We start from the raw sequence: 13,136 nt of genomic DNA, 5'->3' as shown, positions 1-13,136 counted from the left end.
ATGTACCATGCACGACTGAGAGAAGGTATATTCCTTTTTATCCCTGTTCCATTTTCTACAGATATCTATTATCTCTCATTTTCCTAACACTTCATTCACTTCATTTCTTTCTTATTCATTTTTGGTTCTATTTATCTGGTTCTGATAGGGGAAATTTGAGGGTTTCCCATTAATATGTTCCTACTATCCATTCCCCCTTAAATTCCTTTAATTTCTTCTTTAGAAACCTAGATGCTATGCCATTTGGTGCATAAATGTTTAGTAATGACATTCAGTGTTTATAATACCTTTAAGCAAAATGTAATTTCCTTCATAATCTCTTTTGATCAGACCAATTTCTACTTTAGCTTTGTCTGTTATCATGATTAATACACCAACTTTTTCACTTTAGATGATACATAATAAATTCTCCTCCAGACTTTTACCTTTAATCTGTGTGTGTCACCCTGCCTAAACTGTGTTTCTTATAAACAACATAACGTAAGGATTTTTTTAATCCTCTCTGCTATTTACTTCTGTTTCATGACTGAATTCATCCCATTCACATTCCGCATTATGATTACTAATTGTGAATTGCCCACAATCTTATTTTCCCCTTTAGATACTGCTCTATTCCTTTTCACTCTGATCTTCCTCACTATTATTTTGCTTTTCATCACCTCCCTTTCCTCTTCCTCTAATATCTCCCCCTTCCCTTGTCTTATTCTCCTCCTACTTCTCTGTAGGGCAAAATAGAATTCTACTCCACACTGAGTATATTTGTTTTTAACTCTCTGATTCACTTACAATGAGAGTAAAGTTTAAGCTTTGCCCATCATCACCCTTATCCTCCCCTCCTATAACAATTTTTCACAATTCTTTATGTTATATAATTTACCCCATTCTCTCTCTCCCTTCCCTTTTCTCTCAGTGCAATCATCTCTTTCATCACCTGATTTTTGTACATATCATATCATATGCATACATATCATACATACATATAATTTCATATCATCACACTTACATACACATCATATGATCATAATCAGCTTCCTTTCCCACCCTCTTTCTAAGTAAATTCCTTCCATATTCTCTACTAGTAAGAGTAAATTTTTGAAAATTACAGATATTCTCTTTCCATGTAGACATAAAAACATTTTTATCTTGATGAGACCCTTCAATTTTCTCTTTCTTTGGCCTATTTGGGCTTCCTTTATGTCTCATTTTTGGTCTTAAACTTTTTGTTAAGGTATGACTTATTCCTCAGGAATGCTTAGAAACATTTTATGTTATTGAATGTCTATTTTTTATCCTGAAAGAATATACTCAGTTTTGCTGGATAGGTGACTCTGGGTTGTAAATCCAGATCCTTTGCATTTCTGAATATTCTATTCCATACCTCTTGATCCTGTAATGTAGAAGCTGCTAGATCCTGTGTGATCCTGACTGTAGTTCCATGATATTTGAATTGTTTCTTTATGGCTGTTTGCCATATTTTCTCTTTATCTTGCTGGCTCTTGAATTTAGCTGTTACATTCCTGGAAGTTATCATTTGAGAATTTCTTTCTGGAGATGATCTATGAATTGTTCCCATTGCAATTTTATTTTTTGAGGATATCTGGGCAATTTTCTTTGATAATTTCTTGTAGTGTGATGTCCAAGGTTTTTTCTGGTTCATGGCTTCCAGGTGTTTGATTAATTCTCAAATTGTCTCTCCTAGACCTATTTTTCTAAGTCATTTGATTTTTCAATAAGAAGCTTCGTGTTTTCCTGGGTTTTTTTTAATCCTTTGATTCTGCTTTATTGTTTCTTGATTTCTCATGAAATCATTCATTTCTAGTTGCTGAATTCTAATTTTTAACACCTGATTTTTCTCCAGCACTTTTTTTGGCTCTCCTTTTTTAATTTCTTCTTGCATTGCTTTCATTTCTCTTTACCACTTTTCCTTTGCCTTTTTAAATTGTTTTTTTTTAAGTCTTTTTTGAGCTCTTCCAGAATCTGTGTTCAATCCATATTTTTCTTTTGAATTTTGGGTATGTTTGCTTTGCTTTCCCTGTCCCCTACTGTGTCTGTACCTTGCTCTTCTTCTCCATAAAAACTCTTTAGAGTTAGGTGCTTTTTTGTTGGTTTGCTCATTTTTCCTACCTAATCAGTAGGCTTTGCTTTTTGGGAAGTTGGGGTGCCCTCTTAAACTTCAGTCCTTCCTTGATGATATTCTTAGCTTATTTTGTAGGTTTTGGCCAGTTTCATTTCTTGGAAGATGATGTGATGGCTCAAGTGCTGAGAGCTCTGAGAGCCCCCTCACACTGCTCATTCAATTGACCCTTGAGATGCTGATGGGTTAAAGATTTGCCTCAGGCTTAGGTATAAGCTTTTGCAGGCTGATCAAATTCTAGCTCTAGGCTTAGGCTCAAATTTTTGGTCTCATTTTGTACTTGATCCAATCAGGCACATCCTTGATTGCCCTGTCTTGGAGCTTTTCCCTGAGCTTTTTAGGCAAAAAGATCCAGGCACCTTCTTAGTACTATCAGCCACCCCAAAACTGTGAACTATGTCCTAATCCCAAGCCCATACTTGGACTCCTGGCTTAACTCTGGGTCAACACAGACCAGCCCATTTCAGCCCATATTTCCCTGGGATGAGACTCCAGACCAATTAGGTTTGAAATTTCAAGGTTCATGAGTTGCTAGAACCACTATTTGTCCCAGGCAGGATCTCAGGGTTTGAATGTTGGCTTGATCCTTAGGTTCTGAATCTGGGACAAGAGATGTGAGGTGGAGATGTGTAGCTTGCCTCTAACTTGCTCTTCACTCCTTGCTATAATCTTGCCAAATGTTGTCTCCTCTCATGCCAGTGCTCCAAATATTCTCTGCCTACCTTTGGTGTTTTTCTTTTCTTGAAAATTACTTGGTTCTGTCTCCTTTCTGGTTCTCTGAATGCTGTGTTCATTCTGTGGTAATATTTTGATATCAGTTGGAGATGATTCCATTTTGAATTGGAACTTCTCTGCTCTACTCTGCTATCTTGGCCCCACCCATATAGAAACAATTTTTGACAATTATTTTCTGATGTTTTAGCATTCAGATTTTCTCTCTCTTCCTTTCCCCCACCTCCAGGAGGCACTAAATAGTGTGATATACATTCTACCACTGTTTTCATGTAATACATATTTCCATATTGCTCATGCTATAACAGAAGAAACTCATCAGATAAACAATAAAAAAAGACTTGAAGGAAATAAAGATGGCATTCTTTGCTCTGCAGTCAGACTCCAAATGTTTCTTTTTTGGCTGTGAACATCATTTTTCATCAAGGGCTCCTAATGCCTTTTAGAAAGAGTGGCCCTAGAATGTTTTCCCCAAACTCTTCATTGACAATTTGACAGTCCCTGTTTCCTTGTTCCATTTCAACTGATGAGGTACTAACTTTGTATTAGACACTGATCCAGAAAAGAGGATTAGGGTGCAGTATCTAGGTAGTATGGTGGCTAAAAGAGTTACAATAAAATATGGTCCAGCACCAATTTAATCTTCTTAGTAACTGGGTGGAATGTGGATGGGAAGGGGTAGAGAGCCTGGAAGCTAGCAGATCAGTTAGGTTGTAACAAGAGTCCAGTCAACAGTTGGTGTTGGGGGTTGAATTAGAGTGGTAGACATATAAAGTGGGGAGAAGGGGACTGATGAGAGAGAGGATGTGAGTATAGAATCATTGAGTCTTGGCAAGTGATTAAAGGAGAGGAGGGAGGAAAGAGGAAGAAGAGTTAAGGATGATGGGAAAAGTTTGGGTCCAGGATACTGAAAGGATAGTATTTACTTCTTTAAGATGTGAGCCCAGAAATCAGATGTAAGGATTTTTTCATTTATAGCAAGTGAGAGACCAAGACGGGAACGTTTTACTATGAACTTCACCATAAACAATATGCTGTACACAGAAGATATGGAACAGCCATACTCGGAGAAATTCAGCTCCACAGAGAGAATCCTCCAGCACCTAGTGAGTCTCTCTATATCTAACCTGAAGGTGCCTTTCTCAGCCCTCAGGGCCGCGGATCCTGCTCTGTTCTATGCATTTATTTACTCACCCATTTCCCTCTTCTGTCTTCCAGCTAAGAGGCTTGTTCAAGAACAGTAGCCTGGCTTCTAGTTATACTGGATGTACGCTGACCTCACTAAGGTGAGAGCCCTGGGAAAGACTGGCCCACAAAGGTCCAAGGAACCTGCTTATCTCCACTGGGGCTGGCTTGGGTCTGCCTTTTTGTTTACTTCCTTTTCATCTCCTAAACTGGAAGGAATACAGCCATCCCTATGCCTGGCTATCTTGAAAGGAAAGGGGAAGGGGACGAACATCTACCATGTGTCAGGCATTTTGCTAAGAACTTTACAAACATGATCTCATTTGATTCTAACAACCCTGTGGAACAGATCATATCCTTTTATCATCAGAGGAACACACTCATTTTACAAATGAGGAAAATGAGTCAAACAGAACTTAAGTGACTGACCCAGAACCCATTCTTGAGGTAACTGTACCTTGTCTAAAGCATCATTCTCAGGAGTTTCAGGCCTCCCTATCAATATATCTTCCCCCAGGCCTATGAAGGAAGGGGAAGCCACTGGAGTGGATGTTGTGTGCGCCCATTATAAAGGTTTCACCAGCCCTGTCCTGGACCCAGTGAAGGTTTACTGGGAGCTGAGCAACCAGACCTATGGCATCACCAGGCTGGGCCCCTACACCTTGGACAGGGACAGCCTCTTCCTCAATGGTGAGCAGCCTCGTTTTGGACATGCATTTCCTTTTCCCTGGCTCCTTTCCTTCTCAAGAAATGGTCTATCTGCCACATTCACACTTTCCCTGATGTAGAAATTCATAACCTGGGTTCCAGGAACTCACTAAATAATCACCTTATGTCTTAGAACCAATATCAAGTATCCATTTTAAGGCAGAAGAGCAGTAAGGGCTAGACAATTGGGGTTAAGTGATTTGCTTAAGGTCACACAGCTGGGAAGTATCTGAGACCAAGTTTGAACCTAAGAACTCCCATCTCCCATTTCTATCCATTGCAACTTATACCTGCCCCTACATGAACTTATTTTAAAACAATTAGATAATTTAAATATATAATCAGTTTACTTTGTATCATTTTTGTTTTATATTCTTGGGATGTGATTCTGAGAAGGGATCCATAGGCTTTGCCAGACTTACCAAGGAGTGTGACACAAAATAGGATAAGGACAATCACCCTTCTACAGAGTCAATTTAATTTCTGTAGTTTCTCCTCTTCCTGTCAATTCAATTACTTGAAATGTAGGAAAAGACTAAGCTAGAATAGGGTGACCATGAAATGAGACCTGGTGCTGTGACTCTAGGCACCATCCACTCCTAATGCTCCCCAAAATTCTCATTAATTGCTTCTCCTCTCTCTCTCTCTCTCTCTCTCTCTCTCTCTCTCTCTCTCTCTCTCTCTCTCTCTCTCTCTCTCTCTCACTCTCTCTCTCTTTTTCTCTCCTCAGGTTATAATGATAAAGAGATTTCAAGCATACGTAGTAAGTATTCAGTTTTTTTATCTCTCCCTAAATAGAAGGAACCTGATCACCCATTTAATGTTGGACTTTGGGGTGGGAGGGAAAATGGACAATGGAGTGTAAGTAGCATCAGGGAAGAAAGTCTCTCCCTTCCCCCTATCCTTATGGCTCAAGCCTGAGAATCAAAACCAGGCTAAGAAGCAAAAGATATTTCTACAAAATCCCAGAGAACCTTGAAGTCTTCCTTACCCTTCAATTTCCTTCATGGTGGATGTTTAATACTTAATGATTACTTCAATAACCATATTTTCTCTACTCACATCTCTTGCTCCATGATTATTCTCCAAACTAAAAGTAGGAACCAACTGGGTCTCTACTTATTTTCCTCAAATGTTTCTTTCCTTAAGATGAGAGCACTGAAGAGGTAGAGAGAGGAAAGGTACAGGAGAGGGAGAAGTCTCCTTAATGTTATAGCAGGAAGGCCAGGCAGGCTGTTGTTGCGAGTGTCTTCTTGAGATAAAGTATCTAAAAACCACCTCTGAGTGTTCTCTTTCCACCATAGTATGGGGTAATTGCCTCTTTCTTGCATATTTCTACAAAGTCAGAATACAAAAAGATAATCCTACTTGTGTTCCCCAAATTTGACATTCTATCTTCTACCTTGGTGTCTTTGAATAGGGTTTCCACAATTCCTGAAAAACATTCCTACTTCCCCCTCTTCCTCTATCTTGTAGAATCCTCAGCTTCCTTCAAGGCCATTCATATGGCACCTCTTACAGGGAGCTTTTCTTGGTCCGTCTTAGATGTTTGAATAGGCATGTATATACTTTTCCACTTAAGTACTATGTCCTCTCATAGAATGTAAGATCCTTGAGGGCAAGACCTCATTTTCATTTCTTTTATTTTTTGTATGCTGAGAGCCCACTACACTGTCTAGCAGAGATCAAATAGCTACTAAATATTTGTCGAATGAAACTAGAATTTTTCAAGTTCTTCAAAGTCTGTCAGAAGGACTGTATCCCATGTTATCCCAGCCTGGAGCAATGGCAGATTTAACAATTACCTTAGTATTCATTGGCTTTTTCTTGATTTATGAGTGTCCTGGAACCTGAAGAATACGTTTCCAGCCATGCCTTCGGTACTCAAAATGTTCTGCTGGGAGACCCATGAAATTAGCAGATTGACCCAGGGCTGCTCTGACCTTTCTTTCATCAATCAATCAATCAACTAACATTAATTAAACACCTACTATATGCCACAACTGGTGTGAACTGTGCCTTGCAAGCATTTCTAGAATTATTTCTGACATTAATGGTGATAATAGAAGTCCTTATTTCAGCCCTAATTTCATTGGACAGACCTTTAAAATTTCTCCACTATATATATTGTTGACTCTTGATCTTATCTAAATACTCTTTACCAAATCGAGGAAATGTCTATTCATCCTTATGATGTTAAATGGTTTTTTAAACATATGCTATTTTCTGTGAAAGTCTTTACTGCATATATTGTTATAAAAAGATTTTTATTATTTTTATTATTAACTTGGTGAGTTTTCCTGATACTGAACCAAGTTCCCATTCCTGGAATCCATACAATCCAGTGACAACAAAATCTTTTAAACATGTGACTGAAATATTTTTGCTAATGCTTTATTCAATATTTTTGCATCATGATTCATTAGGGTGGTCTTTAATTTTCTTTTGTTCCCTTTGTCTTTCCCTGTTATATATATCAAGACTATGTAATAACAATAATTTTAATAGAATTACTTATTTTTATAATAGTTTATGGGATATTGAGATTGATTTTTCTTTGAATATTTGATAGAATTCACTTATAATTTTATCTCTAGAAATAATTCAAAATTGTTGAGAAAATAGCAAGAATGGCTTCACAGAGGAGATGGCATTAAAACTGAGATTTTAAAAATGGGTTGAACTTCATCATTTCATAGAGGAGGATAGAAATGAGTCATTATATGAATGGAAAATAGTGTGAATAAAGACACAGAGACAGGAAAATTCTGGATGGTCACGAAGTGTGAAGAGGAATCCAGTTGTCCAAAAGTATATGGAAGGGAGTTATATGAGATAAGGTAGATTAGACCCAGACTTTCTGAACTTTAGTACAATGTCTTAATAAATGTGTATTGAACTGCATTGAATTACATAGGACCTCGAATGCTAAACCCACTTTCTTTGTATTTAATTTGCATACAATATGCATTAAACTTCATTAAGCCTTGAAAAAATTAGGGTTTGGAAGGATTCTTTTCTGCCCCATGAAAATTTAACAACTTTATAACTGTTTAACCCCTTCCAATTTCCTGTTGCTTGAGAAAGGGGAGGGGGGAAAGGAATATGTTGGTGATTAAATAAGGAATAATTGGTGGAACTTATTATTTCTCATAATTGGAGTTTTCTTAAAGAAGAATATGCAAATATAAAGGAAGGAATTGGAGGAGCAGGCATCACATTAAAGTCACTCTTATCTGAATGGGCAAAGGAGGGTTGAATACATAGTCCCATATATAACTTCCTTTGCACCTCCTGCACAGAATTATACAATTGCATCCAATTCAACATAGAAATAGAGGGAGATAGACAGAAAAAGAGATAAACAGGCTTAAAAGTGAGAGAATGGGGGAGGGTCTAATTGAAGAGAGAAATCACATGTAAAACAAAACTTCTTCCTTAGAAAGATATATCAATTAAGAGTAAAGTGGAATGATTCCTCATTCCTGAAGCATAGGAGGCAAGGATGACCCCTTTCATTGTGAGGCTAATGGAAAATGGACCATAGTCCTAAACATGCTGTAATTCAATTATCCACCCTTCTGATCACAGGTTCTAGTGCAGAAAGCAAGGGCAAGATAATGACCACAGCTGGAGAACCAGAGACCATAATGACTACAACTTCCAGCCCTGCAGTAAGAACACACTCTGTTCTGGCAACAACAGCCTCAACCACTGCCTCTGATATTGACTTGGAAAAAATCACTGTGCCTGCTTCCTCTGCCTTGCCAGAGACCATGGTAGCACCAGCTGCCTGGTCTGGAGTGGAGATGAGCCCATCTGAAACTACGCTCATTGCCGAAATCTCTACCCCACCTGGGGCTGGGACAGGAGGAGGGAGCCCCATAGGTGTCCCTTCACACCCTGCTACCCCTGACACCACAGCATCGACCACAGCCTTCCGCTGGACCAATGTGCCCCCAGCAGGGTCTACAAGCACTTCAGCCACAAGTCTTTCCAGTGTCAGTAGAGAAGATCCAAAGCCAATGACCTCTCTGGACACAGTGATTTCAGAGACCACAGCCATGGCTACTGCAAGGGAAGGGCCGGCCCTGACTGAGTCCACAGCCATGATGGACATCAGCAGAGGAGCTGAGGCTGTGGTTCTGTCCACAAGTGATTTGCCCACCAGCTCAGCTGCCCCTCTCATTCCCACAGATAAAGTATCCACCCAGACCACCATGACCACTATTGCAGACACTGGTAAGAACACTTCCTTCATTATCTTCCCTGCTGGAACACAGGGTTGTATTTTAGTGAAATACAGGCAGGAAACAGTCACCACAGTTATGGTGTCTGAGTCTGACATGTCCAAGGAGGAGGTCAACCTTGTCCTTTATCCCTTAATGACTCATGAAGGGTGTGTGATGCAGTAGTAAGAGCAGGCATTCATGTCAGAGGACCTGGGTTCAAAGCTTAGATCTGATATTTTCTACCCATATGGGGAAGATGGATCAGGAAAGACAGATCATAAGGATGGAGCTTTTAAGGGATGGAGAAGATAAGCCTTTGTTTGGAATTGTGACTACACACCCATTTGGCAGTTGTGGACAAAACACCTCCTGGAACTTTGTGGATAGGATTGAGAACATGCCCAGGGCTAGAGTTATCAACTCATTCATACCTGCCCTGGGCAGATGAATAATAGCTAACACATAGCGTGCCTAGTATACAGCTGACACATATTAGGCCTACAAGATTAGTAGGGTAGTACTAAGGGAGACCCATTTGGAGGTCCTACCAAGAAGACTCAGAAGGTGTTCAAGCCAGGATTCAAATTGTAGGTGTTCTGACTCTTATCTAAAGTTCTTTCTTCTAGACTACAGTGAATACTCTTTAATCAAACATGGTGGGGGAAGAGGAAGCTCTATGCCAGTGGAATGGTGGGCTCAATAATGGGCCCAGAGTTGCAAAGTAGTAGATGACCCAAGCTTTTATGATGTCTGCCCTGTGCAAGACCCTGGGGCTGAGGATGCAAAAATGAACAGCTCCCCCAGAGGTCAGGATGGAGTTCCCTCCCCCTCTGATCAGGTGATCCAAGCAGAGCATGTGACAAACACACCACCTCTATATCTCATAGACTGTACCCTTTCCTGTAGTATTCATGTAAGCATGTGGTCAATAGTTTTCATTCACAGTTGGTTATTTTTCTTTCTGTCCCCCCATTTTCTTTAGCACCATCTCTGACTCCATCACCTTCCTCTAGCACTGCAGGTAAGAATTCCTCTGTGCCTTTGATACCTTTCTCTGCACAGCCTTGAGAATAGGAGTTTCAGAGTGAGGAGTGAGGTTCCCAATGCTATGAATTTTCATATTATCAATCATAGACATAAAGTTGGAAGGAACCTTAGAAGTATCCAGAAGTATATATATGGCCTCTCATTTTACATATGTGGAAACTGAGACCCAGAGATGTAAAATGATTGGCTAACGTTGATTGGATGAGACTAGAATTGACCCTGAAAGGTCACCTAGCTTAACCCTTTCGTTTCCAAATGTGAAAACTGAGACCCAGAGAAGTTAATTAAGATACCCTAGGTCACAAATATAGAATCAGAAAAATCAGTGATATTTGAATTCAGGACCTCTGATTACAAAGTCATCATTCTTTCCACTCTATTATGTTGTACTGAAGGTCCAAGAGAGATTTCAGCCCCAGCATCTCATATTGAAACTCTTTATACTTTGGGGAAGGTTCCTTCTATGTACTCTCCAAGGGCAGAGAATTTGTTTGTTTTTATTTATATCCTTCCTATTTAGGACAGGGCTGGGCACATAATAAACAATTAAATCAATGGTGATTGATTGATTGCTTTGATCCAATGGGTACACTAGTGGGGTCCAGTTTACTAGGAAAATTTGTCTTCAAATCCTCTCTCTTATACCTACCCAACTGCAGCCTATGGAAAAGGGAAGGGGAAGGGAATAAGCATTTATGTAGCACCTATTATGTGCCAGGCATTAGCATTATGACTAAACATTTTTTAAGAAATATTATCTAATTTGATCCACATAACAACCCTATATTTAGGCCCATTTTTCAGGTGAGGAAACAGAGACAAGCAATGACTGAGTGACTTTCCCATGGTAATACAGGTAGTAAGGTCTGAGGTTAGATTTGAACTGGGGTCTTCCTGACTCCAGGCTCATGTAATGGAGGGAGAGAAATGGAGTCCTCCACCACTGAGTTCAGGACCAGAATGTGATAGAGAAGGAATGGAGAGAGGATAGATTGGTTTCTCTCTCTCTTTCCCTGGTAAATCGCACACTGGTTGCTTTCAGAATCACAGATTACTGTTCCCTCAAAGATTTGATTGAAGCAAAGTATAGGACAGATAGCTTCTACCTCTCTGAGAAGAGAAGTGGAACTTTTCTCCCCCCAAACTCTCAGTCTCCCTTATTGGATACTATGAAGCAGGCACTTGATCTTATAAATAGTTATGTGGGGCAAGTGAGTTGTGGGATAAGGTAATGGGAAAGTGGGAAATAGGAAGTCCCTAAAAATAACTCCTCCCAAGTCCTGCAGGGTTAGGCTCTGCCTGCCTTACCCTCTGGGGTCAAATTGTGAGAGTTGTCCTGACTCCTCGCTGTCATAGCTATGATATCAAATTCAAGGACTGTTTAGAGGGATTGAGAGGAAATTTTGTGGTGAATAGCTTCCTGGCAAAGTCCTATTGACCCTGGTTTGTCTTCACTGAATGTGCGGGGTCAGGCTTCACAGGAGGATGTTCCAGGCTCAGAGGTTCGTTTAGATCCACCTCTCTGGTGGGCTTCCCAAAGAGAAGTGAGTTCAGCTCTTTGGATCTTCTCAGTTCCTCTTCCTTCTCCAGAATTCTCTCTCCTTCCTGCCCTTCCCCACTCAACTTGATCTTCCAGTATGATGGTCTGCTTCCTCTCTTACATTGTAAAAAATAGACTCGAATACAGGACTACAATCCCCACGAGTCTTTGCTCCACTTCCCCAGAATGCCTTATAATCTCACCTGGGCCAAGATTGAGAAGGTATTTAAGCTGATTCAAAGGCTTTTGAGGGGTCTCTCTCTTGGCTCTCTTTTGGACTTCCGTTTTGGAGCAGATGCGTCTCTTCTGTGATGTGAGCTTATTTTGTCTAGGCCTCTGGCCTAGGCACATGTTTCTTATTTGTATATTCTTTAATCTTCAACCTCTAATAAACCTCTAAAAAATATAATACTCCTTGCAGAGAGAAACTAATTTCTACCTGCCTCAGATGCCTCAGTCTCCCCATTCCCCTAAATTTTAACTGTTACAACATTCAGCACTCTCTCCACTTTGCCACATAGTTACTTCTATCATCTGAGCCACAGAGGTCCTAGTGTCAAGGGTCAAGAAGGGAGACAGAGCCAAAGGTTCTGCTCTTGAGCAATGAACTTTGGGTAAGGTGAATGACACAAATGGGCAAGTCACTTTATCTCTGTGAGCCTTGACTTCCTCATATGCAAAAGAGGATACTAATAGCTATAGGACCTTCCGTTCAAGGTAAGTTTCTATGATCTTCTTCCTCACTTTGGCATAATAATTCACTTGGACCTTTGGTGATTAATTGTACTTGGTCCCACCCTTTTAGTGCCAAATCTCAGGGATTTACCTCTAAGTCTTGTCCATTCTGAGGCATTGTTTTCCATCCAGGGATGCTTCATGGTCCCTAGTTTATAGATTGCTTCCTACATATTAACTCTGTGATTCCTGTGACCTGGTCCTAAGATGCTATGGCCTCTGAGTGTTTCCAAGAACTACTATAGCCAGTAGATCCTGGAATTGGTCAGAGGTCAGAACTGGAAAACTGGACCTCTCTGATGTAATTGTCTCCACATGGCTCCTAGCAGCCCATCAACCTGGTGGACAAGGTCAGGTTTGGATCTCTAGGTGTGGTTGGAGATAAGGATGAGGAGACAAATGCCTCTAGATGATCTTAGATGAGGAATGGAGGCAGACCATCAAGTCACTTTCTGGACAAGAAACTTCAAGGAAGGGAAGTGTCCCAGGTACTATAAAATCCCTAAAGCATCCTTTTATTCTGCTGTGACTGATTTGCCTCTCTTAATTGACTTATTGTCCTTGGTTAGTAAGCGAGTTTGAACAAGGAGAGTTCAGGTATCTATCTATTTCCAATAGAAAATCGCCTATGCTATTAGAGAAGCTGTATGTCATTCAGCATTGCTGAGAAATCAGGCCACATGGTTATCATGTTGCTTAAAAGCCTCTGATATCTTTTATCTTTTAAAAATTTTACTTTAATTAAAAAATAATTTAAGTCAAAGATTTATTTTCCTAATTACATCTAGTAACAATTTTCAATATATGTTTTCTGAAATTATAA

At 39.9% G+C, this 13,136-nt stretch overlaps 1 protein-coding gene across 2 annotated transcripts in view; it reads left to right on the top strand.

Annotated features, from left to right (window-relative positions):
• Nucleotides 1–13,136, top strand: part of LOC103093249 (mucin-16-like) — a 165,882-nt gene that overhangs the window by 52,388 nt on the left and 100,358 nt on the right. For both annotated transcript variants that reach the window (XM_056820567.1, XM_056820566.1), the window contains exons 19-24: nt 3,845–3,972; nt 4,085–4,152; nt 4,569–4,741; nt 5,490–5,522; nt 8,351–9,001; nt 9,974–10,012. In XM_056820567.1, coding sequence (XP_056676545.1) covers nt 3,845–3,972; nt 4,085–4,152; nt 4,569–4,741; nt 5,490–5,522; nt 8,351–9,001; nt 9,974–10,012 — 1,092 coding nt within the window. The remainder of the gene's footprint in view (nt 1–3,844; nt 3,973–4,084; nt 4,153–4,568; nt 4,742–5,489; nt 5,523–8,350; nt 9,002–9,973; nt 10,013–13,136) is intronic.

The sequence above is a fragment of the Monodelphis domestica genome, chromosome 3, assembly GCF_027887165.1.
Source record: "Monodelphis domestica isolate mMonDom1 chromosome 3, mMonDom1.pri, whole genome shotgun sequence".
NCBI lineage: Eukaryota > Metazoa > Chordata > Mammalia > Didelphimorphia > Didelphidae > Monodelphis > Monodelphis domestica.
The sequence above is the reverse complement of the archived record's forward strand: the minus strand, read 5'-3'. Positions and strand labels throughout refer to the sequence as shown.